This window comes from Cervus elaphus, chromosome 19, assembly GCF_910594005.1.
Source record: "Cervus elaphus chromosome 19, mCerEla1.1, whole genome shotgun sequence".
Classification (NCBI taxonomy): Eukaryota; Metazoa; Chordata; class Mammalia; order Artiodactyla; family Cervidae; genus Cervus; species Cervus elaphus.
In genome coordinates this window covers 31,796,429-31,822,971 of record NC_057833.1, presented here as the reverse complement: position 1 = coordinate 31,822,971, position 26,543 = coordinate 31,796,429, and the positions used below count along the sequence as shown (strand labels likewise).

Sequence of the window (26,543 nt, the reverse complement as noted above, 5' to 3'; positions counted from 1 at the left end):
AAGTAGTAAACACTAATACGATTTTATTCTTTTGAAGTGGATCATTTTCTTGTGTATTTTATAATTTACATTTATTATAAGAATGCACAGGAGAGCTAACAGTTTAATCCTGTACTGATTGCCATGAAGACACTAAAATGGCCAAGTCACTGAAGCGTGGACTAAGACTTGGTAAAACAAGTAAACTGTATCTGAATAACATTTAACTACAATTTAACTTACATTTTTATATACTTTCAATACACTTGGAGTAGGATGAAACTCAGAACAAAATTCATCAACCAAAACAGAGAGTCGACAAATTTCATCTGTCATAGCACATGAAACCTGGAAAAAAAAAAAAAAATCAGAAAATTTAAACAAGATGACTGACTACTCAAAAAAATCAAATTGAAAAAACTTAATATTCTTTTAAAGTAACAGATGGATAATATTTTTAGCACTATCAAAAGTATTTTCATTCCCAGATATTATCACAAAGCTAACGTTACCCACCTTATTTGCAACCTCCTCTGTAACCTCCCTGATTTTTTTTTTAACATCCAGTGTTAAAAGGTTCATCTGGTTTCGGATAAAGTCCAGTCTATCAATTTGGTCTTCCCTCTCTTCTATTGAATAAACCCTATTATAGTATGAAGAGTAATTAATATTCAGGATACATTTAAGTCCTAAAGAAATTAAGGAGACACTCACTTATATATTGAACCATCTGTTAGTGTGATATAAGAAAAAAAAAAAACAAAACCTTGTATTTCAACATCTAAGAGGGGTTCAAATAACATTTCACTCATAAAATGTTTTACAGATGACTAGATAGAAACTGCTATCTCTCTGCTCCTGTGGCACCTGAATCCCACAAAGGATTAATAAGGATTCTAAATCTCCACCCATTTCACAGATACAAATATTCAAAATAGAACTAACTCATTATTGAGTCTACTTAATAAAGCACCCTGAAAGCTCAATCCAGTCAGCTGCTAGTTTTTGTTAGTTTCCTTGGAATACAGTCACATGCATTCATGTACCTATTGGGTGTAATTGGCTGCCTTTGCTCTAAAACTGCAGAACTGGAGCTGCAAAATAGACAGTATGGCCCACAAAGCCTAGAATATTTACTATCTGCTAAATTTGTTAACCCTTGGATGATATAGGAAAACAAAAGCCTGAGATTTTTTTTTTTAATATCATCTTTAGCTAAAAGAGTTACAAACCATCCTCAATTCACATCTTTTTTTGTGTGCCAGGTTTATTTCAATGTTTATATTTTTATAAAAATTAAGGTCAATCCAGTGGACCAATACTTACTTTGGCTACCATAATGTAGCAACTGAGCCCAACATACAGAAACACTGTGACAAGGCTAGCGATGAGACTCTGGGTTCTGACCCTTGTGTTTAATATGCTGCAAATTCTCTAATTTTATACACAATGCATCCTGCAAAAATGCCAAAATTAGGCAACAGACCTAGACATGAGTGGAGTTTTCTTCTCAGCAAGATCAAATACATTTAAAATTACCAATTTTACATCGCCTTGGATTTAATCTTAGATGCTTTATATCTTTCCACTGATTGGCTTAAGTTCACTTAAAGGTTCAGTTGAGGCTTAACATCATTATGCTTGTAACATCTAATAACATCTTGATCTTTGTTTCAAGTGTACTAAGTTTGTGAGAACTACCCTTTTCTTTGAATAGTGCTGGTTTTTGTATTTGTTTTCATTGTTACAAGGCAATAAATGGACTAAAATACTGTACTACAGTATGACATATGGAGTAATGCTTACCAAATTCACCTTCTGGCTGGCAGGTAGTACCACCTTGCTTGTTTACCAGCTGATATAAAACCACAACTAGCATAAAAGAGTGATTTCAAGGTTTCAACATACGAATAAATAAAAGATGAGTGATAAGTTGAATGTAAAAAAAAAGTCACCTGTTTTTAACTTCAAAAAATTCTGCTTGAAGAAATGGTTCTTTCACTGCTTTAAAGATATTTTCAAGTCACTCAACATTTAAAAATCACAACTCATACACCCGAATACTGAGACTGTATACTGAGAATGTAAATAATGTGTTCAAGGTTGTAAAAAAAAAAAATGCTTAACAGTTTCAAATATTCATTAAAAAACATGCAAGTAGGCATCAGCTAAACCTATCAGGCTGATGTTAGTGTGAAAGGTATTCAATAGAATAAAAATTTTAGATCAGTCTTTTTATATTGACACAAAAATAATTGTTATTTTGCAGTAAAACGAATTCATACCTTTTCTCTGCTGCTGCCACGTTTATTGAATCCATTATGTTTTTCACAGTTTCTAGTATCTGTTTAGCTCTGATAGTGTGCTGTTCAAACTTTGTTTTCACTGCTGACTGCGAGATACACTCCTGCGAGGGGCCCAAGCCATAACACATTACTGTAATTCCATCCAAACATTTTCAGGAATTTAAACACAAAAACTTGCTGTTCATATTAACCAAAACAGACACAAGGAAAGAAAATAAATGAAACATAAACACAACTTAAAGTTATAAAGGTTAAAAAAAGTCAAGGATTCAAAAGTAAAAAAGCTTGTTTTAACAGCAAGTTCATAGCTTTGTGTAATTTTACACAGTAATGTGCAATGGATCTTTGACTATACTATCTTCAAAAACAAATTAAAAAGGGTACTATTTTCAATGTTAAAAAAGATTTCCTATTAGAGTACTAATTTTACTTGGATCACCTTTAATCTATTTCATCTATCTTGATCTTTCTTTTTTTTTTTGATCTTTCTCAAATTCATAATTGATCACCTCATAAAGTTCTTAAGCCATGGAACCAGAATTCTACATTGAAAAAAGTCAGTTGAATGATGTCACCTAAAATTCATAAAAGAACTTCTACAGACTGAAGCCTGAACAAACGGAAAAATACTCTTTTAACACTACACAATGTAGTATTTTAAATTGTTTATAGAAAAATTTCTATTTTTCTAAGATAATCCCATTATGTTATGGGACAATATAGCGTGTGCATACAGGTCAGAATGATACATTATCTCACGTTTTACTTTCAAGTTAATTGCAGGTCTTAACTTACTAACAGTTGTACAAATCAGTGTTTCATGACCAGTATTTTTTACACAGAGAATAATACATCAAAATGCATCACATATGATCATGGATGTTTCTTTCGTGAAACTGTTTCCTTTCAGTATGTGTGCATACTGCTTGTTATTTAAAACATTAACTGTGATTCATCACTTAAATCTTTGCAAAACTATTAACCTAAAATTGGCCTTTCACTTTTACTTCATAGAAAAGTCTAATTCTATACTGACATTAACATCTGAAAACAACTGCAAGCATCTATAGAGAAATGGTAGCTGGTCTTCCAACAATCAAGAAACACTCATCTGGGTCACAACATCAATACCCACAACAGATGTTCTGTAGGACACCATGTTTATTTTTTACAATAAATTTTTAAAAGGATATACCTTCCAACTCTCTAATATTTCCATGAATTTATTTTCTTGAGCTTAATATAAAACTGATACAAACTGTGATAATTACTTCCTAAAGTAATACTATTCTTTATCAAAATAAATAGCTTTCAAGTTTTAAAGGTAGTCAATACCCTAGCACTGTTACTCGTTACCTTGAAATCATTAGTATATATATTCAATTCATGTCCTATTTATAATCTATGTTAAGCCTTCACATCTCTAAATGATTATTTTGTTCACTTCACTTTACAGAAAGTGAAAGTCACTCAGTCATGTCCAACTCTTTGCGACCCCATGAACTATACAGTCCATGGAATTCTCCAAGCCAGAATACTGGAGTGTACAGAAAACAAAACAGATTCATTTCTTTAGCTCCAGGGTACATGAGGATAATTCATTTAGCTAACAGTTTCCTTAACTCAGAGCCCACTACTTTTTTTCAAAGCATAGTCTCATTTTTGCTCATCATCAAGCTCATTTATAAGTTTCTCAATTATCATTAATCTTGAAAAGATTAGTGTTAGGAAGTTAAGAGTATTACTGTTTTGTACATGCCAGAGCAAAACCACAAAAAACTATATAATATCAAACATTTAAAGAGTCAACTGCTTAATTTTTAATGACCAAAACAAAGCTTTGATTTTACTTTAAATAACTGTCTCATTAATTGCCAAATTAACCTTTACAAAACTATAATAAAAGAATAAGAATAAAACTTAAAAGTTAAAAGAATAAAAGTTAAAAGAAATTCTATGTTCCTCGATGAAGCAGATCTAGATATCAGCAATGAAGACCCCAAATTTGTAGATAACAGCACAGTATTAGAGCTAGACTAGACAAAAAGGAAAAATCTCCAAGTTATTACAAGTCACTCCTTGATTCAAAAATATACAGTAGTGAATATGTAGAAAGAAGAAAACAGGCAATTTTTTTCTAATTAAAAAGTATGCCTCACTGATGTTCCCACTGATCAGAAAAATATCAAAAGTCAACTACAAAAGGAATACTCTATTCCAACCGAAGTATAGGGAATGCTAATTTAAATAAAGCTTCTTTACTGAACCATTTCTCAGAGTCCTATATACACTAATATACTTATGAATCTCCATGGAGGTCATAAATAGCCTGCAGTAGTATCCAGACTTATTTCATTAGGAACTCTGCTTTCATAAGGTGAAGTTTAAAATGCCACACCAGATATTTTAAATTTTATCTTATCAGAATATGCCAGAGGCTGCTTGAAAACTTATTAAAGATTTAGAAGCAAAACAATAATCACATTTCAATTAAGATTTTCTGACTTTCTACTAACATCTAAAGAAAACAGCTGACAACTAGTCATACGTAGTTACAAATTTGTACATATTAATATTTATGTGTAATTAAAACATAAAACAAATCTGTCAAGTCCCCTTGATAAAAGATCCCAAATACCCAATAACGTGCTATTTACCACTCCAAATGTGTTACTTGGAAATATTTTAAACTGACAGAAGAAGTGCAAGAAAGAACACCAAGATACAATATACCTTTCAGCTTCTTCTAAATCAAATGAATCTCAAGAGGTCTATGGTAAAGATCAGATTGTTTGATAAAATGATGAACTTGGTACAGTTTTTCTTTTCACAAAAATCATAAGACTACACACACACAAACAGAAGTCAATTCTGTAAACAGAAAATGGGCATTTAAGGCCACATGTCATCACAACACACACACACACACAAAAAAAAATCAAGAAAAGTCATATGGGAAGGATCAAAATATCTGAATTTTAATAATTCCTGTATTAAATAGGAAATGCCAAAAACTATAATTAAAAATTAATCAACAATGAAATCTGGGTACTGAAAGCCATGGAAGACATCCAAAGCTACACTCACAGACAAATTCATTCCACTTTTATAATGAAAGCAAAAAGAAACTTTCTGTAAACATTAGTTGAACTGAATGACTAACAACCAAAAAATGCTATTTATAAACTGAAAAATTATCCATTTAATCTTTAGAGGATAAAGCAAAGCAATCAAATCATTGACAAATCTCAATTAAGATTAAAATATAGATATTTCTTATATACTTTATCTAATGATGTATCTATATATAGGTATATAGACAGATAAAGAAAAGGAATACAAAAATTGTTTAATAAATAATTTTATACTAAATTATAAATTCTCAGCAATGTATCAATTTATAAGAAATCATAAATTATCAAAATTAATTTTAAAGGGAGCAAATCTGAACTTTGGCAAAAAGTTGAAAAGAGCTGTCGATTTAATTACCAAAAAAAGGTTTGGCCATCAAGACAAAATTGTTTGTCCATATGACTATTTCCTTAGGTAAATTCAAATCATTTTTAGCTAATTCTCATTTTATATCTATCACAGCTTTAAACAAAAATTTCAGACTCTAAAGCCTAACGTTCTCTCCAACTTCATGGAAAAGCTCTTGCTCATAAATAGTTTTTTCCAAACAAATTTTTAGATTCTCAAAAGAACTTTTAAAATAAAAAAGTGAAATACCAAGTTTCTTCTAAAAACCTTAGAAAGAGTAGTTCCCAACTCTTTCTGATTATTGAAATCACTTGGGGAGCTTTAAACATTTAGGAGATTCCTAGGTCCATCCTGGCCCTACTGGATTAAGTCTCTGGGACAGGTCAGGAGCCTGCAGGTCTCTAAAGTACCTCATGTGTTTCTCATCACCAGCCAGGTTTGGGAACCAGTGCTCTATAGCACATCTTTTATTCTTCTCATTCCCACCTCTTCAAGGAAATATTCTGGGAAAGCAAAAGCTGTACCAGGAACCAATATGAAAGAGGTATGAGTGTATAACTGAACAGTACAAGATTTGGTAGGAGAAATCAATGCTAAACACATACACACAAAGAAAGAAAAGCTCAATACGTAAGAAAAGATGAGGGAAACAACAAAAGATACTCTCCCCAATATTTTTCCCATGGATGAAATGATTGTTCCTGATAAGAGTGGGTAAAGGATTGAATCTCTTGTGCAAGAAAAGGGAAAGAATATAAACAACAACAATGATCTTTAAGTAACTGGGATATCATGTATCCCACAGTTTAACTTGACAGAACACCTATTGATATTCCAGGGACCTCTGAAGAATCAGAAACACCTTACCAAGAGAGCAGAGAGTAGGCTGTCTTAAAACATTTTGTCTTTGTCTACCTAATGGTCTTTCTTTTTCTCACCATATTAAAAGTAGGAGATAAAAAAATAAATAAAAGTAGGGGATAGTGAGCAAATAATTAATTTTAAAAATTCTTCCAAGCACATTCAATATTTATGTCCTAAGTATTATAATAGTTACTACTTATAGGGAAGAATTACAGACGGAAGTTTTTTCAGTTCTGAGTATTTGTGTTCATCTGGGGGTGAGGAGATATGTAATCTAATAAATACAACTAGATAGAGCTAAATGAGAGCCAAGAAGATTAACAGCTCAAGTATTTTTCAGTCAATCTAAGATGTTTTAAGGTCTCTGAATAAAACACCTATCCCAAAATATAACAGGATCTTCTCTCTCCACTGGCACACACACTAGATATTCCTGCATCTCAGTAGCTTAGATTCCCCTAAAGTATAGGACCTGTATCTTAATTATTTTTGCATCTGTTTGCTTTGTCATAAAACATGGAGAATTAACAGGTGGCAATACAATTGAGAGATGTAATTAACTTTTGTCAAATGGCATTAACTATGTTCTATCAAAAGAAAAAAGATCTTCATTTTGCTCTATTACCCATTCCAACAGCAATTACATTTCTTTAATCTTGTCCTTAACTACTGAATATAGACTATTATATTCATCACACAACACAATATTAGAAAATAATGTCTCATTTAGATACAAATACATAAAAAAAAAGAATAAGAAGAAATTATAATCTTTAATTCTCTGTTCTTACAGATCATCCATTTTGCAGGGACCTTCTTTCTTCAAACTCTCCTTGCTTCACTTGTTCTGTCAGAAACTACACTAAATAACACCAAAGGTTATTAACAAAGACAGGTAATGAAAACAGAAGATGATGCTCACTTTCCAACCAAAGCTCCAGTTTTATATTAGTCAATACATTCACAAAATTCCTACCTCAAAGATTTGTTCAAAATTCTGAAACTCTTGTAATCTTGCCTGAAATCCTTCTGCAAGTGCCCCACCTGTAATATTTAGGTGAAGAGTTTAAAACCTAGTATATAGCAAGGTAAGACATTTGCATGCGATTTTTACAATCCACGTTTATACTTCAAAAGGAAATCTGTGATGAATACACACCGCCTTCTGGCATCCCCTGTGCCCTGTGCTTTCTAGCACTGAGAACTTCCTTTGCAGAAACAAAAAAGATACGATTGCGTGCTTCGAAGGGATCCACAACTCTGAGCTCCTCCACCAAGAAATGCAGGCATCTTTCCATGTGCTGTCTGCGCACCTAACAAAAAAAAGGGGGTATTAAAAGAGTTCTAATAACTAAACAAGTATGATTTACAGGTCTATACTAAACTCCATTTGTAGCGATATTAAGGATGGCATCACCAACACAACGGACATGGGTTTGGGTGGACTCCGGGAGTTGGTGATGGACAGGGAGGCCTGGTGTGCTGCAGTTCATGGGGTCGCAAAGAGTCGGACACAACTGAGCGATGAACTGAACTGATTACTATACTATGTAGTAACAGTTGCCTTATACTTCTTTTTAATAACTTTATTTTTTTCAACTACTTTTTTTAAAATTGGAGTATAGCTGCTTTACATTGTTAGTTTTGCCTTATAATTAACAATAAATCCAAAAATTCTAATAAATGAAGTCTGATACTTGCTGATGAGAAATCTTCCTCTTAACTTAGTGATTCTTCCTTGAACATTTCATTTAAAATTCTGATGGCCCATCAAATACTACACAACCATTAAAAAATATATTGTAGACAAATACTAGTACTTATTGGCACAGGGAAAGGTTCTTAATTCTGTATTAAGGATATATGATGTGTGTGCATATTTATGTAATTAATACGTGGCATGCAGGCAACACTCATTAAAATGGGTGGCAATTTAATTTCTTCCTTAGGATTTTAAAGTTTCTTAATTATGTGTTAAGGATATATGATGTGGATGCATATTTATGTAATTAATACGTGGCATGCAGGCAACACTCACTAAAATGGGTGGCAATTTAATTTCTTCCTTAGGATTTCATTTTCTAAATTTTCTACAATGAAGCTATTAAAATTAGAAAATAAGTGCTACAATAAATTTGCTATAATGAAGTTAGTTTTACTTTGAAATCAGAGCATAAATGATATATTTTTCTTCCAAAAAACACTGGGAATTAAAATTGGGAAGAACACATTAGCTATGGATTAGAGCTGTGACATTAAGTTTAAGATTAGCACTTGGGTATCTAAATTAGGAATAAGGATTAAAAGTTAGTGAGGGTTTAGTACCAGCCTTTAACATTATGGCTATGATAAGAGATCTCCATGTTAAGACTTAATAAAATTAAACTAAAGAGGAATGGAGAAGAACAATCTGTGGGTGCTATCTTCTGATTCTGTGATTAAATGAGAGCTTGATTTGAAAGAGTATGATTACAAAATGAGTTAATAACAGGATATAAGGTTTCATATTAAGCAAAATTTCAATTTGGGGGATCAGGGGAAGAATGAAAGCAAATAATCTAACATGTGAATAGTGATGGGACAGTATAAATTTTATTTTTTTAATGTATTTTCTAAAGTTTTTTTTTGTTTGTTTGTTTTTGACCAGGCCATGTGGCTTGTGGGATCTTAGTTCCCTAACCAAGGATTGAACCCATGTCCCCTGCAATGGAAGCATGAAGTCCTAACCACTGGACTGCCAAAGAATTCTCTATAAGTTTTCTTAAAAAAATAATAAATATCAAGCAAATTAAATATTACTTGTACACTAAATGCCAGATTTTTCATCCTTTCTAAAGTCTCTAAAACCACCAGCATGACTAAAATGAAAGCAAAAAATACCAAGCACTGGCCATGATACAAATCATGTGGCACTCTCAATGTGGTGACGGAAATATAAACTTATATGAGCACTTCAAAAAACTCTTGGGCTGCATTGATTAAAACAGCATATTCTTTACCTATAATCCAGGAATTCTACTCCTTGATCTACACCCATGGATTACTGATTCCTGCGTTATTGACACTGTGAGTCGGATAAATCTGGCTTGGGGGCAAGAGCTGTTCTGTGTTACAGGTCATTTAACAGCATCGCAAGCCCACCCCCACTAGATGCTAGTGGCACAGAACCCCTCACAGTGAGAAGCGCTGTATATATGCAAGAGAAATATACACCAGTGAGCAACAAGAAGACACACACAGGAAGATGCCCAGCAGCACTGTTCACAATAGCTAAACGAAGGAAAGTTACCCAAATGCCCATCATTATCAGAATGAAGAGACCGACTGTTATTCATAGGACGAAAGACTATATAGCAATGAGAACGTACTTCATCTATGCACGACAGAATGCACACGTCACAAATATAACACTGAACAAAGAAACCCGACACAGAAGTAGATACTATGTGGTTCCACTACACAAAGTTGAACAACCAGAAAAATTAATTTAAGCTATCAGAGACACAAGTGGTTATCCTTCAGCTGGAGGGTAGAAGCTAGAAATGGGCGATACTGGGGTGCTGGAATGTTCTCCTTCTTGACCTGAACCCTTACAAAGGTATTAAATTTGTAAAATTCACTGAGCTGGACACCAATGATTTGTACACTTTTCTGTTATGCTATACTTAAATAGAGAATTAAAAAGGATGTTTCAAGATCTAAAGTAATTTGACAGTACTGTCATAATACAACTTTATTTCAAAGTAGCTTAATACCTGTCCTTAGCACATATCCACTTCAGGTTTTGTACAATTATACTCTTTTCTCAAGAGAATAGCTGCTTATGATGTTCTACTCTATGATGTGTATTGTTTTCTCAGATACCAATGTACATTACTATATTTCAAAACTTAAGGGAAAAAAATGTAACTTACATCTTCCATATATTCTGGCTCTGATGCAGAGGCATCCCAACGATTATTCAGGATAAAAATATTAGGCTTGGAAAGTCGCTCATTTACCTTGTGAAAAAACTGTTTTTCCTGAAAAACATCCAATACCCAACAGTATGTTCACTTTTAAAGCTACTTTATTTCTATATTTATACGTGAAAACTTATTTGAATCTAAAAGTCTGAACCATTTAACAACAGTGAGAACACCCAAAAACCTACTGAGATAAGGATCCCAAAGCACTCTGAACATTAAACTTCCAGAGATGACAAAATTAAAATATAAGAAAGCAAAAGTTAAGATTTTCCTGCTTCTCTCATGAGTCTTTATTGAAATTCAATTGAACAAATATTTATCTGTTTCTACTACATGCAGGACATAAGATACTGCTAGATATGACAGTACTTTTAAAAAGCTACCTCAAATCTTGAAGATTCAGGCTAAGTAAATTAATGTAAGACACACGTATCATAGTAAACATAGGACTTCCCTTGTGGCTCAGATGGTAAAGCATCTGCCTACAACACAGGAGACCCGGGTTCGATCCCTGGGTCAGGAAGATCCTCTGGAGAAGGAAATGGCAACCCACTCCAGTACTCTTGCCTAGAAAATCCCATGGTCGGAGGAGCATAGTAGGCCACAGTCCATGGGGTCGCAAAGAATCGGACACGACTAAGCGACTTCACTTCATCTTCACTTCATCATAATAAACAATAAAACGTATGTGCCATAAATGCTATAAACATCCAACTGAAATTAAGAAATCATCTATAAAGGAGGAAGTGATGATAAAGATAGGTTTGATGGTACTGATAACGGCTTTTTGAAGGACGGAAAAATTGAGAGGGAAAAGAATTGTGAGCCAAGAATAACATAAACAAAGGTACCAAAGTCAAGATGTATATCAAAGTTTGCTTACCTGACACCTAAATAATGGAGTTACTCTAAAGCAGATTTTAAACTTTTACCTGTTTGTTATACCATCAGGTTGTAAAGAGCTGTCAGTGCTGTCAGAGCAACATGGTTTATGACATAGATCAGGCCACATAAACACCATTAACACAGTGACAAAACAGGGGCTGTTGCTAACACCTCGGTTTTAACGGTGTTTGGCCATTTATATGGTTTTGAGGAATAATAATGTTTAAAAATTACACTATAGCTTTGGATACTAGATATCAAAACCCTGGAAAGTTTATTTGAGGTATGTCTGGTTCTAGACATCCTGGATAAATAATCTGTGTTTAACAGCAGCTTAAGAGTGTACACAGGTAAGCGGATATCTAGGGCGTACACAGGTAAACCTTTGTGAGAAAGTTGACAAAACTCAAAATATGAAAAGCTTTGCCTGCCAGACAGGGAGGTGAGGTGGGAATGTTCTATCTTATTTAGAATACTTAAGTCAATAGCCTAACAATTCTGGTGTCTGTTCCTTTAGAAACTTGCAAATAACTACAGTAAATGTCAACAACACACCTTGAACTCAAATACTCACTACAAGCTAGAACCATCAAACCAAAATCAGTCTTTCTAGTCCCAAAGAAACACAAACCCCTTCATTCACCCCTGATATTACAGCTTCCTTCTAATATACGATTTGGATTTCCCTTACTTTTCATAATCAGAAAGGATATTACTTCATATTCTATCACTCAAACAAAAGAATGATTAGATCCTACCGTGTTCATTAGAGTTGATTCGGAATTTGCAACCAAGACGAAGACATCAGCATCCAGGCAAAACTTATCAATCCAAGTATCCAACTCCGTAGTGACATCCGTGCCCGGGCTAACGGGAATAAAGTAAGAATTATATTTTATATACATATATATGTGTACATATGTATTTTTTCTTTTGGCCATGTTGCACAGCATGTAGGATATGAAATCCCAGTTCCCTAATCAGGAATCGAGCTCACACCCCCCACACAGAAGCGCAGATTCTTAACCACTGGGCCTCCAAGAAGTCCCTATACATTCTTTAAAAAGAAAATTTAGATTACAGACAGATAATTTTTTTTAACTTTTAAGAATTAGTTGAAGTCTAAGGGATAGGATTTCTACCAGTTATCAGTCTGAAGCCTAGGAGATTTAAATTACTTTCTCACCTATAAGAGAGCAGTTGTGGAAAGTTGAGAACTGTGTTCTACATACTTCTGTTCTGCTGACAACTCCCAGAGCCTATCCAACTGACAACTAAACAAATGTTAAAAATGTTTATTTATTAAAGAGAGAAAACTTCATGATTTTTGACAAAACAAGTAGCATGATAAATATTTAAAATCTTTATGCTTTAATATATGATACTTGTTCTTTTTCTGACTTACTCTACTCTCTGTGTCAGACTCTCTAGGTCCATCTGCATCTCCACAAATGACCCTGTTTCCCTTTTATGGCTGAGTAATATTTCACTGTATACATATGTACCACTTCTACTTTATCCATTAATCTGCCACTAGATACTTAGGCTGTGTCCTTGTCCAGACTACTTTAAGCAGTGCTGCAATGAACACTGGGGTACATGCGTCCTTTTAAATTATGGTTTTCTCAGGGAGATTAAGACTGATATGTGTGTGTGTGTGTGTGTGTGTGTGTGTGTGTGTGTGTGTACACACACACACTACCATGTGTTAAAATAGATAGCTAGTGGGAACCCGCAATGAAGCACAGGAAGTCCTGTTTGGTGCTCTGTGATGGGTGGGAGGGCATGGTGGGGTGGAGGGAGGTCTAGGAGGCCCAAGGGAGGGGACATATGCATATGTATAGTTGATTCACTTCACTCTACAGCAGAAACTAACACAGCATTATAAAGCAATTATATTCTAATTAAAAAAAAAAACTTTATGCTTTGGGAGGCTGAAAATAAGCACTAGAAAAAAAAATGAGGCTAATACACAATTTATACTATAAAAAGTATAGTCCAATTGTATATACATTGGCTTGATGTATCCTGTGACCAGCTGGCAAGATATACAGGTTGGGGTCATGGATACAGTCCAGCCATGAAGTAAAAGAAAAATTAAAACTATTATATTTAAACTAAATATTTTTAGGCGATTTCTCTGGCAGTTCAATGGTTAGGGGGCGCAAGTTTAATCCCTGACTGAGGCACTAAGATGCCATATGCCGCATGGTATGGCCAAAAATTAATTATTTAAAAAATTAAAACATAAAAAAAATAAACTCAGTGTTTTTATTTCTCAAGTACCTTTTCTCTCATCCAAGCTATTTCTGTTGATTACTTGAAGTACTCTTTCAATCAAAAGGGAAGGCCCTCATCAAATAAAAAAAAAATTTGCATAAAACACTGAAATTTTAACTTAAGAAAACAAAAGAGCATACCATAATTTAAAAAACATCATTTAACTACTTTTTTTTTGGTTAAGGACTCTGCTAAAGGGACATGCATTACCATTTTATTAAGCACCAATGTAGTAGGATGATTTTTAAAGAACGTATTAAATGCAGGTTAATCAGAAGAGCTGGGAATAAATTACAAAAGCATTTGATTAATTCTTGAACAACGAAAAGCTGTATGAAGTGTCCAGCAGTTATTTTGGAAAACTAGGTCTCAAGAATGATTACTGATTAAAAACAATAACTGGTTAGAGTTATCTATCAAAGATATCTGGGCTTCCACAGCTGTGGGTCTGATTCCTGGGTCAAGAAGATCCCCCAAAGAAGGAAATGGCAACCCACTACAGCATTCTTGCCTGGGAAATCCCATGGACAGAGGAACCTGGTGGGCTACAGTCCATGGGATCAAGAGTCAGACACGACTCAGTGACTAAACCACAACAATAATCAATGTATCTAGAATCAGACAGTGTCTAAGGCCCAGCCCATTATCCAAACTACAAAGTCAGTCTAGTGAAAAAAGTGGTCAGTTCTTGAAATTTCCTGTACTAGAATCATACTGATAAATCAGCACTTTCATGTAACCATTAAGAAACAAAATAAAAAATAATACCTTAAATGTTCTGTTACAATCTAGCAAAGGAGAACAAAGCAGCAATTGAACATTTAAAATTTTCATGTACTGCATTCTACATACAAGCAGCATTTCTATTAAACAAAACTTTTACAATGAGAAAACATTTCATATGTAATTTTACCTGTCTACTAAAACCAGGTCATCTCTCAAGAGGGCACATTTTGCCTTTGGCCAAAACACATGCACAAGACACCCAGCTTTCAAGTCTTTGTCCATATGAAGGGCGTGGGCCAGCTGATTAACTGTCTAAAAAGGGAAGGAAAGAAAAAACAAAACTACTTGTAACAAAATTCAAGAAAAATTTTAAATATTAGGACTTGCTAAGTTTATTTTTGCAAAACATGCAGAAAAAGCAGAACTTTATGTAATTTGAAATAAAACCATCTAGGGCAATCTTGAAAAACCTGAGGTTTAAAATTACCAAGTAGGAAAAAAAGAAAATAACAGCCATGAAAACAGCTGACTCATACCATCATGCAAAACAATGGGCTGGAAACATTCTAAATGCCCCAACAAATGGCATCCTATGCAACACCTGAACTTGATTATACTGTATGTATGAAAAAAAAATCTACAATATATTAAGGGGAAAAAAGCAAATCAGAAAATAGCATATAAAACCATTTTCTTTTAAAAATACAGAGAAACACCAATTTAACTCTATATCAAAGTATTTCCACTGATTTTGGAAGTGTGTGAGTTGTGGAGTTTCTTTTCTTTTTTTCTAACTGTATTTCCTGACTCTTCTAAAATGAATTTATTGCTTACTAATGGGGGGCAGGTAAAGGAATGTCGCTAGGCCGTAAGCACACACGCGTGCTTTCAAGTTAGGGACAGCCCACGCGCTAGGCTGGAGGAAGCACAAGCTGTAATCAAGACTGCCGGGAGAAACATCAACAACCTCGGATATGCAGATGACACCACCCTTATGGCAGAGAGTGAAGAGGAACTAAAAAGTCTTGTGATGAAAGTGAAAGAGGAGAGTGAAAAAGTTGGCTTAAAACTCAACATTCACAAAACTAAGATCATGGCACCTGGTCCCATCACTTCATAGCAAATAGATGGGGAAACCGTGGAAACAGTGACAGACTTTATTTTTGGAAAAGGAAAGGAAAGTGAAGTCACTCAGTCATGTCCGACTCTGCAACCCCATGGACTGCAGTACCAGGCTCCTCCGTCCATGGGATTTTCCAGGCAAGAATACTTGACAGTGTTGCCATTTCCTTCTCCAGGAGATATTTCTGACCCAGGGATTGAACCCGGGTCTCCCGCAGTGTGGGCAGACGCTTTACCATCTGAGGCACCAGGGAAGTCCACCAGGGGTGTTCCTGGTAGACTATTTTGGGGTGTTCCAAAATCACTGCAGATGGTGACTACAGCCATGAAATTAAAAGACGTTTGCTCCTTAAAAGAAAAGCTATGACCAACCTAGACAGCATATTAAAAAGGAGAGACATTACTTTGTCAACAAAGGTCTGCCTAGTCAAAGCTATGGTTTTTTCAGTAGTCATGTATGGATGGGAGAGTCGGACTATAAAGAAAGCTGAGTGCCAAAGAATTGATGCTTTTGAACTGTGGTGTTGGAGAAGACTCTTGAGAGTCCCTTGGACTGCAAGGAGATCCAACCAGTCCATCCTAAAGGAGATCAGTCCTGAATATTCATTGGAAGGACTGATGCTAAAGCTGAAACTCCAATACTTTGGCCACCTGATGCAAAGAATTGACTCATTGGAAAAGACCCTGAAGCTGGGAAAGACTGAAGGCGGGAGGAGAAGGGGACGACAGAGGATGAGATGGTCGCAGGGCATCACCGACTCAAAGGACACGAGTTTGGGTAAACTCTGGGAGTTGGCAATGGACAGGGAAGCCTGGTGTGCTGCAGTCCATGGGGTCACAAAGAGTCGGACACGACTGAGCAATTGAACTGAACTGACTAATGTCCTCTCTTTCCGTTTAAGCTCCCTAAAATATTTCTACTTCTCAAGATGACTTCTGATATACATTTGTTTATTATCTTTCATGTACATGTTAAATTAAACACACAATTAAGTTCAAAGGGCTTAAGACAAAATTAATCATCAAGGAAAGGGCATCAGAACACATACCTCTATGATTCTTTTGCAATTTACATGAAACTTAAAAACGGAAACATCTATTATCAAATGGTCACAGTAGTCCTGATCAGGGTTGAAGTGAATTTCCGCAGTGATAATGAGAGGTAGTGGTTTTTTCGCTTGTTTTTATAAGCTTTTTGATAGAATTACAAACTTGTGACTTTTCTGTATGGCTTAAAAGTTTGAATATTTTCATAAATATCATCTCATTTATTGCTCATAAATAAATACTGAAGGGTATTAGACCAATTGAGTTACCTGCTCTGATCAAACAGCAAACTCACAGGAGGATGACTAGACCTATGAATTCACCTACAGTTTAGTCAAAACTAAAATGGCATGGATCTTCACATACTGAACTTCAGTATTTGTGGGAAAGCTCTTATGACTAAAGTGAATATAAAGAGAAACAGTGCCTTTTCCACTTGCTTTCATACCAAAGCAAACTGTTTATTCGTTTGGCTGAAAAAACCTAGTGCCACTGAATTCCTTAAGAAATTTATACAAGGTAGGGAACTACTGGAGAAGGCAATGGCACCCCACTCCAGTTCTCTTGCCTGGAAAATCCCATGGATGGAGGAGCCTGGTAGGCTGCAGTCCATGGGGTCACTAAGAGTCAGACACGACTGAGCGACTTGACTTTCACTTTTCACTTTCGTGCACTGGAGAAGGAAATGGCAACCCACTCCAGTCTCCTGCCTGGAAAATCCCATGGATGGAGGAGCCTGGTGGGCTGCAGTCCATGGGGTCGCTGACAGTCAGACACGACTGAGCGACTTCACTTTCACTTTTCACTTTCATGCACTGGAGAAGGCAATGGCAACCCACTCCAGTGTTCTTGCCTGGAGAATCCCAGGGATGGGGGAGCCTGGTGGACTGCCGTCTATGGGGTCACACTGAGTCGGACACGACTGAAGCGACTTAGCTGCAGCAAGGAACTACCACTGGCCTTTATCTGATAAAGTATAGCATTTAGACATGAATTAGCTTACCAAATATTCTGAAGAGAAGAACAGTCTCTAAAAGCACAGGTGTGGGTCAAAAACAGATTCCAGAGCCCAATTTTTTAAACAGAGTTTTCTTTAGAAAGACAAGATTTGTGACTAAACAGCAACGACACACTTCAGTAATGTTCTTTTCACTGGGAACAGTACTTTAAAATTTTTATAAACTTTTAATTCTAATTTATCTCCATTTTAAGTTAAGGACAGGTTTTATTCTTCCAAGAATTTAGCTCTGAAGCAAAAGTATCTGAGAAAATCCAAAATATTACTGATGGTTTTAAAAGTTATGAAGAGAAATACTAATGGTTCTTCCATCTCTAGCAATGCAGACATCTTGTCAGAGGCTTCTAAAAGAACAAGTTAAGGACATTATTTCAGGTGCATTATGCTACTAAAGGTCAAACAGTATACCTTCACACTCTTTTTTTCATCTGACCCTTCTGTCATGAGATAGGCTTTATCTCCATCAGTTCCTTCAACACTCAGGAAGCAATTGGTTGTATGGCCAATCCCACTAGGGAGGACTTTATCCCACAACATGGCATTGATAACAGAGCTCTTCCCACTGCTTGTCCTGAAGAATGAATACACAAAATCATGACAAAACATAATGATAAAAATTTTGTTCTTTCACTGGGTCAAAGGCCAACTTTTTTAGAATGCAAATTTTGTACAAAAATTTCACCAGATTCCATTTTTTATGAAAGTCGACAACTTGATTTACATAAATATTAGCAATGTACATTTCAGAAAAACAAAACGGAGGAAAACAAATCCTACCTTTCCCATAAAGCTATCCTCCCTTACTCTTTTTATCTTTCTTGCTTTTTGATTCCCATAACAAGGTGTGGTCTAATATCCATTCTTAAATCTTCTTAAATCTGGGCTGGACCTTCTTTACATGCAAAACTCATTCCTATTTCTTCTTCTCAAGTAGGACAACTGAGTCATCACTTCCCCAACAAGCCTCTTCCCTCCTACTCTGACTTCTACTCCATCCTAACCTGAGGTAGGGTCTCTTTCATGGACTTACTTCATACTAGACTCTGCACAAGGTCAAGTGGGTAAAGCAAATAACAAAAAAGACAAACAGAAAAGAGCCTGAAGAAAAGTTTTCAGAGACATAAACAAGGTGGTTTAGTAGAGAATAACTGAAAAGGAATACCTTAGCTAGCTTGGTCTGGAAAGGTTTCTATAGTAACATTTAGAATGAGACTTAAAGAATGCAAAGGAGTCTGACACTGAACAAGACACAGAGGATTCTATGCATAGGCCAAAGCGCTAAAGCCCTAAGATGGGAAATAGCTTAGAAGGCCTACGAGGTTAGCTTAATGAGTAAATAAATGCATCTACTGGTACACAACACATGATATCCAACCAAGTACGGGCCTTGTCATTTGTCTTCGCTTCTCTAGTGCCTAACAGAGTGACTGGTACATAGACAGTTAACAAATGGTCCCTAAATTAATCTATGAGCTGTGGCAGAAATCACTCATATCACTCCAGAAGTTTCTTTAAGGAATGGCATGTCTTATTCTCCCTCTGGGAATCATGGAGCTGAAAATCTTTTTGGAAGTCACACCTGATAATACATAGAAATTTAAAAGAGTAAGTCACAAATTATACTCACCTGTTTTTCTATTCTTATAACTGGCTAAGAAGCCAATTCTTAGAGATGAGCACCCTCAAAAAAGAAATGACTTTCATAAAGCTTCATTTTATACCAGGAACTAAAATGAACAAACTTTTACATGCTAATAACTTTAACACTTAATATGAGCAGAAACTGCTGTAAAGAGAAGGAGAAGGAATACCCTTGCTGAAACATCAGAAACAAAGCTGCAGATATGATCAAGCTGAACACTATCCTTGAGAAGAACAGTAAAGAGTTACCTGCCAAAAAATGCCACTTTCATGTGTCTCCGAGACAGCACCTCACCAATAATGGAAAGCTTGTTTTTATACCTCTGTATTTCTATCAGATCATCCTCCGTAGCTACTCGGTCAAGTTCTGGATTCTTATATGTTGCTGTAAAATTAAAATGGTATTAGACAAAATAATATAGATGAATATTAAGTTAATTATAGGGCTTCCCTTATAGCTCAGTCAGTAAGGAATCTGCCTGCAGTGTAGGAAACCTGGGTTTCATTCCTAGGTTGGAAAGATCCTGGAGAAGGAAATGGCAACCCACTCTAGTAATTATAAAATACTTAATATGTGCATACATTTTGGTTTTGTTCTATATTAACATGACATTTGAAAATAAAAATGGCATGGTATATGAATATTTGGTAAAAGGTGAATGCCTTGTTGCAACAGGTCATTAGGAATACTGCTCAGAATTACAAAATTATTAAAAATTACAGGGGTCCAGTCAAAAGGGTGTTTGTTTATTTTTAAAACGTTTATTTATTTATTTGGCTGTGCCGTGTCTTAGTTGCAGCATATGGGATCTAGTTCCCTGACCAGGATTTGAACCTAGGTCCCCTGCACTGGGACAGAGTCTTAGCCACTGGACTACCAGGGAAGACCCAAAAGGGTATTTATTATTCATCTAATACAAAATACCCACTTAAGACCAAAACGCATTTCTGAACAGAGTAACTAGAACCTAATATCCAGCAATTATAATTTCATTCTGACAGGAGCTTCAAATCTTGAACTGAGCAGAGGGATTCACATGCTAAGAGTGAGGTTTGAATAGGTAATGTTGTTGTTCAGTCACTAAGCTGTCTGACTCTTTGTGATGCCATGGACCGCAGCATACCAGGCTTCCCTGTCCTTCACTATCTCCCAGAGTTTGCTCAAATTCATGTCCATTGAGACGGTGATGCTATCTAACCATCACATCCTCTGCCACCCTCTTCTCCTTTTGCCTTCAATCTTTCCCAGCATCAAGTGGCCAAAGTATTGAAGCTTCAGCCAATTCCACTGAGCTGGCTCTTTGTATCAGGTGGCCAAAGAATTGGAATTTCAGCTTCAGCATTAGCCCTTCCAATGACTATTCAGGGTTGATTTCCTTTAGGGCTGACTGGTTTGATCTCCTTGCTCTCCAAGGGACTCTTAAGAGTCTTTTCCAGCATCACAGTTCAAAAGCATCAATTCTTTGGTGCTCAGCCTTTATGGTCCGACTTTCACATCCATACTTGACTACTGGAAAAACCATAGCTTTGACTATACGGACCTTTGTTGGTGAAGTGATATCTCTGCTTTTAATACAATGTCTAGGTTTGTCACAGCTTTCCTGTCTCACTTTTCACTAAAACAGATCTGAGATGTTGACTTAACTGTTGAGTTGACAGGGAGATAAGTATAATGGCTAAATGTGGGCTGCCTCACTTTTTAGTCTGGGCATTTACAAGTTGTGTGATCTTTGATGAGTTGCTTACCTTTTCTGTGCCTTAGGTCCTTTATCTTTAAAATGAGTGTGATTAAAATCTTCCTCAGTGTCGATTTGAGTATTAAATGAGCCTTGATTTGAGTATTAAATGAGCTATTATTAAGTGCTTAGAACAGGACCTCACACATATACTTCTTTCTTAGTTGCTATTAATATTATTCAATGCTCCTCCTTTGGTCAGCAGAAATGGGTTTTGTTATGGTATCTTATATAGCACAATGCTCTGTATGTGTTCTGTATCCAAGGTTGAAAGAATAAAGGATCTTTATATATTTTCAAAAGTAATTATTTTAAAAACTTAGAGATAATTAACCTTCAACAAAATGTGATCCTTCAGTAACAAACTCCAGTAATTGGTCGAAGATTGCTGTAATTGTCTTCTTAGCCAGCACGAAGTGCTTCAGTGGAGAAGCAGTTTCTGCCATTATGCTGAAAATAAAAAGTTAGAAAAAGTATGAATTAACTAAGAAGTTAAAAGTTTCTGCCATTATGCTGAAAATAAAAAGTTAGAAAAGTACAAATTAAAGACACGTGAGTTAATGACACTTTTCAGCAACACTGACTCCCCAATGAAACAAACTTCCAAAACATTTACTTGGCTCTGCTGGGTCTTAGTTATAGTTTGTGGGCTTTTCAGCTGCAGCATTCAAGCTCTTAATGGTGGCCATGTGGGATCTAGTTCCCTGACCAGGAATCAAACTCAGGCCCCCTTCATTGGGAGTGTGGAGTCTTAGCCATTGTACCACCAAGGAAGTCCCCCTAAATATTTTTATGTAGCTATTTTTGGGAGAGAAGTGATCTACTCAGACAATTAAAGACTACTTTTGGGCAATATTCCACTAAAATATGTGAAGTCTATTGCCCAAAACTTGATAGCAATTTCTACTTATTTCCCTTTGCTGATGATGAAAACTAGCCAGATTCTGAGTGCATGTGACTCTATTTTCCCCCCCAAACTTTAAACTTTTTATTTTGTACTGGGGTATAGTCAATTAACAATGTTGTGGCAGTTTCAGGTGAACCTTGAAGGTACTCAGCCATACATAGGTGTGCTAAGTCACTTCAGTCGTGTCTGACTCTTTGCAACCCCATGATTCTTCAGGCAAGAATACTGAAGTGGATTGCCATGCCCTCCTCCAGGGGATCTTTCTGACCCAGGGATTGAACCTGTGTCTCCTGCATTGGCAAGTGGGTTCTTTACCACTAGCATCACCTGGGAAGCCATATATATACATGTATCCATTCTCCCCCAAACCTTCCTCCCATCTAGGCTAGCATGTAACATGAAGCAGAGTCCCATGTGCTATACAGTAGGTCCTTATTGATTATCCATTTTATATATAGCAGTGTGTACAAGCGGAGAAGGCAATGGCACGCCACTCCAGTACTCTTGCCTGGAAAATCCCATGGATGGAGAAGCCTGGTGGGCTGCAGTCCATGGGGTTGCTAAGAGTCAGACACGACTGAGCGACTTCACTTTCACTTTTCACTTTCATGCACTGGAGAAGGAAATGGCAACCCACTCCAGTATTCTTGCCTGGAGAATCCCAGGGTCAGGGGTGCTTGGTGGCCTGCCATCTATGGGATCACACAGAGTCGGACACGACCAAAGAGACTTAGCAGCAGCAGCAGCAGCAGTGTGTACATGACATTCTCAAAGTCCCTAACTATCCCTTCCCCTGGCAACCATAAGTTCCTTTTCTAAGTCTATGAGTCTTTTTCTGTTTTGTAAATTTATTTGTATATTTCTTTTCAGATCCCACATACAAGGGATGTCATAGGATATTTCTCCTTCTCTGACTCATTTCACTAAGTATGACACTCTCTGGGTCCATCCATGTTGCTGCAAATGGTATTATTTCATTCTTTTTAATGGATGAGTAATATTCCATTGTAATATATGTACTGCATCTTTTTTATCCTGTCCTCTGTAGATAGACATTTAGGTTTCCTCCATGTCTTGGCTATTGTAAACAGTGTTAAAATGAACACTAGGGTGCATGTATCCTTTTGGATGTTCTTTTGCAGATATATGCCCAGGAGTGGGATTGCTGGATCATATGGTAGCTCTATTTTTAGTTTTTTAAGGAACCTCCATACTGCTCTCCATAGTGACTATATTGATTCCCATAGTGACTATTACATTCTCATAAGCAATATAGAAGGGTTCTTTTCTCTCCACACCCTCTCCAGCATGTGTTGTTTTTGGATTTTTTGATGACAGCCATTCTAAATGCTGTGAGGTGATATCTCATTTTAGTTTTGATTTGCACCTCTCTAATAACTACTGAAGTTGAACATCTTTTCATGTGCCTATTGGTCATCTGTATGTCCTCTTTGCAGAAATGTCTATTCAGGTCCTCTGCCCATTGTTTTGAATGGGTTATTTGTTTTCATGCTAGTAAGAGTGCATGTGACTTAACTACATCAGGGAACAGGATGAGTGAGATGAAGCCAAGTTCACCAACAATAAGTTACTGTCTCTCAACCTTGACCTCTAGGTGGGTGGAGATGGATAGGCAGAGTGAGTAAATAAAACTTCCAACATCATATTAACGTTTGATGCAATACTAACGTTTAGAAATTAGTTTTCGTCGCAACAAATAAGGAGGCAAGCTTTAAAAAGAGCAATACAAACGTTTAGAAAGTAGTAGTTCTCATCGCAGCAAATAAGGAGACAAGCCTCATAAAGAGTATCAACGTTTCCAGCCAAAGTAACAAGAACTTCAAGGAATTTAAGTTAAGAAAAATAATTTTTCGTGGTAGCCTCTCATAAAGAGCACCCAACAAAACCGATCACACACCTGTCTAATCCCTGTGTGCATGTGTGTAAAATGGAGCAGAGCAGCCATAAAGAAGGCTGAGACTTCCAAGGGGTCAGGAAATGACCGAATGGCTGCGAGAGAAAGCACGGTGAGAATAACCACCCGGTTCAGCTGGTTGTGAACGCCTTCCTTGGAGAAAGGCCTTGCCCGTCCTCCACACCAGGCGCGGGAGCCCCGCCTGCGGGGCTCGGGGCCAGACCCCACCCCCGTCCCGCGAGCCCTGGCCCGGACCCGGCCGCCCGACTCCTTGGGCACTGACCTCGCGGGCTCCGCGGGCCCGACCCGGGCGCCGGCCCCACTCGTAACCCCTCCAGCTCGCTCCTTTGCCGCAGACCCCGCGGCGGCGCCTCTTCACAGAGCGCCCCGCGCACGACTCCCCGTCCTCTATCCCCGGCAGGACGAAGGTCACCCGAGCAAAGTGAACCGATCCGCGGCCGAGACAGCGGGCACTCACCCAGTCCGGGCTCCGACTTGTCACCCAGCAACCGCACCTCAGCCACAGCCCTCAAGCAGCCTCATTCTCCCAAAAGATGCTGGGAAATTAAGAGGGGGCGGGAGGAGAGGCGCGAGGGCGGTTACTTCCGGCCTCTTGCCCTCCCGGATTTTGTTTGGCTCCATGACCGGAAGTGCGTCTTCGCCGAACGTCATATTTCTTAAGGGCACAGGACAGAGTTTTTGTTGGCAGGGAATGCTGCTACAAGAATGCTTTTCAGTTCCCCTAGCTTCTGCTTCACCTCCCACTGCCTTCAAAATTTCCAAAGCTCTGCCCAGCCTCGGCGTCGCTAGCTGCCAGTGGTTGGTGTAGTGAGGTAGAGCGAAAAGGAGGACAGGTGCGGCGAGATGAGGTTGGGTTGTGGTGCAAGACAAGGAATCCTGCTTGCTCGGCCATCAGCAATAAAGAAAAACCTTTTGACTTATAGACTGCCTTAGCTGTGTGTGTGTGTGTGTGTGTGTGTGTGCGCGCACTCTCTAACTCGTATCCAGCTCTTCGCGTGTCCAACTCTTTGCGACCCCATGGACTACCTTAGCTCTGTGTGTGTGTGTGTGTGTGTGTGTGTGTGTGTGTGTGTGTGTGTGTGTGTGTGTGCGTGTGTGTGCGCGTGTGTGTGCGCGCTCTCTAACTCGTACCCAGCTCTTGTGTGTGTGTGTGTGTGTGTGTGTGTGTGTGTGTGTGTGTGTGTGTGTGCGCGTGTGTGTGCGCGTGTGTGTGCGCGCTCTCTAACTCGTACCCAGCTCTTCGCGTGTCCAACTCTTTGCGACCCCATGGACTCTAGCGTTCCAGACTCCTCTGTGCACAAAATTTTCCAGGCAAGAATACCTGACGAGGTTGCCATTTCTTACTCCAGGGGATCTTCCAGGTTCAGGGATCCAACCTGTCTCCCGCATTTGCAAGCAGATTATTTATCACGGAGCCAATCCTTGACTCAGTTCAGTTCAGTCGCTCAGTCGTGGCCGACTCTTTGCGACCCCATGGACCACAGCAGCCCAGCCTGCCTGTCCATCACCAACTCCCGAAGTTTACCCAAACTCATGTCCACTGAGTCGGTGATGCCATCCAACCATCTCACCCTCTGTCGTCCCCTTCTCCTCCTGCCTTCAATCTTTCCCAGCATCAGGGTCTTTTCAAATGAGTCAGTTCTGTGCATCAGGTGGCCAAAGTACTGGAGTTTCAGCATCAGCATCAGTCCTTCCAAAGAATATCAAGGACTGATTTCCTTTAGGATGGACTAGTTGGATCTCCTTGCAGTCCAAGGACTCTCAAGACTCTTCTCCAACACCACAGTTCAAAAGGACCAATTCTTCAGCACTCAGCTTTCTTTATAGTTCAACTCTCACATCCATACATGACCACTGGAAAAACCATAGCCTTGACTAGAAGGACCTTTGTTGGCAAAGTAATGTCTCTGCTTTTTAATATGCTGTCTAGGTTGGTCATAACTTTCCTTGGCAAGGAGTAAGCATCTCTTAATTTCATGGCTACAGTCACCATCTGCAGTGATTTTGAAGTCTGTCACTGTTTCCATTGTTATCCCATCTTTTTGCTATGAAGTGATGGGACTGGATGCCATGATCTTAGTTTTCGGAGTGTTGAGCTTTAAGCCAACTTTTTCACTCTCCTCTTTCACTTTCATCAAGAGGCTCTTTAGTTCTTCTTCACTTTCTGCCATAAGGGTGGTGTCATCTGCACATTTGAGGTTATTGATATTTCTCCTGGCAGTCTTGAATCCAGCTTGTGCTTCATCCAGCCCAGTGTTTCTCATGATGTTCTCTGCATATAAGTTAAATAAGCAGGGTGACAATATACAGCCTTGATGTACTCCTTTTCCTATTTGGAACCAGTCTGTTGTTCCATGTCCAGTTCTAATTGTTGCTTCCTGACCTGCATACAGATTTCTCAAGAGACAGGTCAGGTGGTCTGGTATTCCCATCTCCTTCAGAATTTTCCACAGTTTGTTGTGACCCATACATTCAAAGGCTTTGGCATAGTCAATAAAGCAGAAATACATGTTTTTCTGGAATTCTCTTGCTTTTTCGATGATCCAGCGGATGTTGGCAATTTGATCTTTGGTTCCTCAGCCTTTTCTAAATCCAGCTTGAACATCTGGAAGTTCATGGTTCATGTATTGCTGAAGACTGGCTTGGAG

At 37.5% G+C, this 26,543-nt stretch overlaps 1 protein-coding gene across 2 annotated transcripts in view; it reads right to left on the bottom strand.

Annotated features, from left to right (window-relative positions):
• The window catches only part of MFN1 (mitofusin 1), a 33,112-nt gene extending 8,609 nt beyond the window's left edge, over nucleotides 1-24,503 (bottom strand). The window contains exons 1-12 of one of the 2 annotated variants that reach the window (XM_043875402.1): nucleotides 24,353-24,503; nucleotides 21,387-21,502; nucleotides 19,566-19,701; nucleotides 18,084-18,246; nucleotides 14,676-14,800; nucleotides 12,241-12,349; nucleotides 10,544-10,651; nucleotides 7,789-7,942; nucleotides 7,606-7,673; nucleotides 2,265-2,386; nucleotides 496-622; nucleotides 223-327 (exon numbers count right to left, since the gene is read on the bottom strand). In XM_043875402.1, coding sequence (XP_043731337.1) covers nucleotides 223-327; nucleotides 496-622; nucleotides 2,265-2,386; nucleotides 7,606-7,673; nucleotides 7,789-7,942; nucleotides 10,544-10,651; nucleotides 12,241-12,349; nucleotides 14,676-14,800; nucleotides 18,084-18,246; nucleotides 19,566-19,701; nucleotides 21,387-21,498 — 1,329 coding nt within the window. In that variant the 5' untranslated portion in view covers nucleotides 21,499-21,502; nucleotides 24,353-24,503. Of the gene's footprint in view, nucleotides 1-222; nucleotides 328-495; nucleotides 623-2,264; nucleotides 2,387-7,605; nucleotides 7,674-7,788; nucleotides 7,943-10,543; nucleotides 10,652-12,240; nucleotides 12,350-14,675; nucleotides 14,801-18,083; nucleotides 18,247-19,565; nucleotides 19,702-21,386; nucleotides 21,503-24,157; nucleotides 24,332-24,352 lie in introns of those variants that run through there. The other variant, XM_043875403.1, reaches the window with a different exon arrangement.
• Between the last annotated feature and the right edge of the window lie 2,040 nt (nucleotides 24,504-26,543).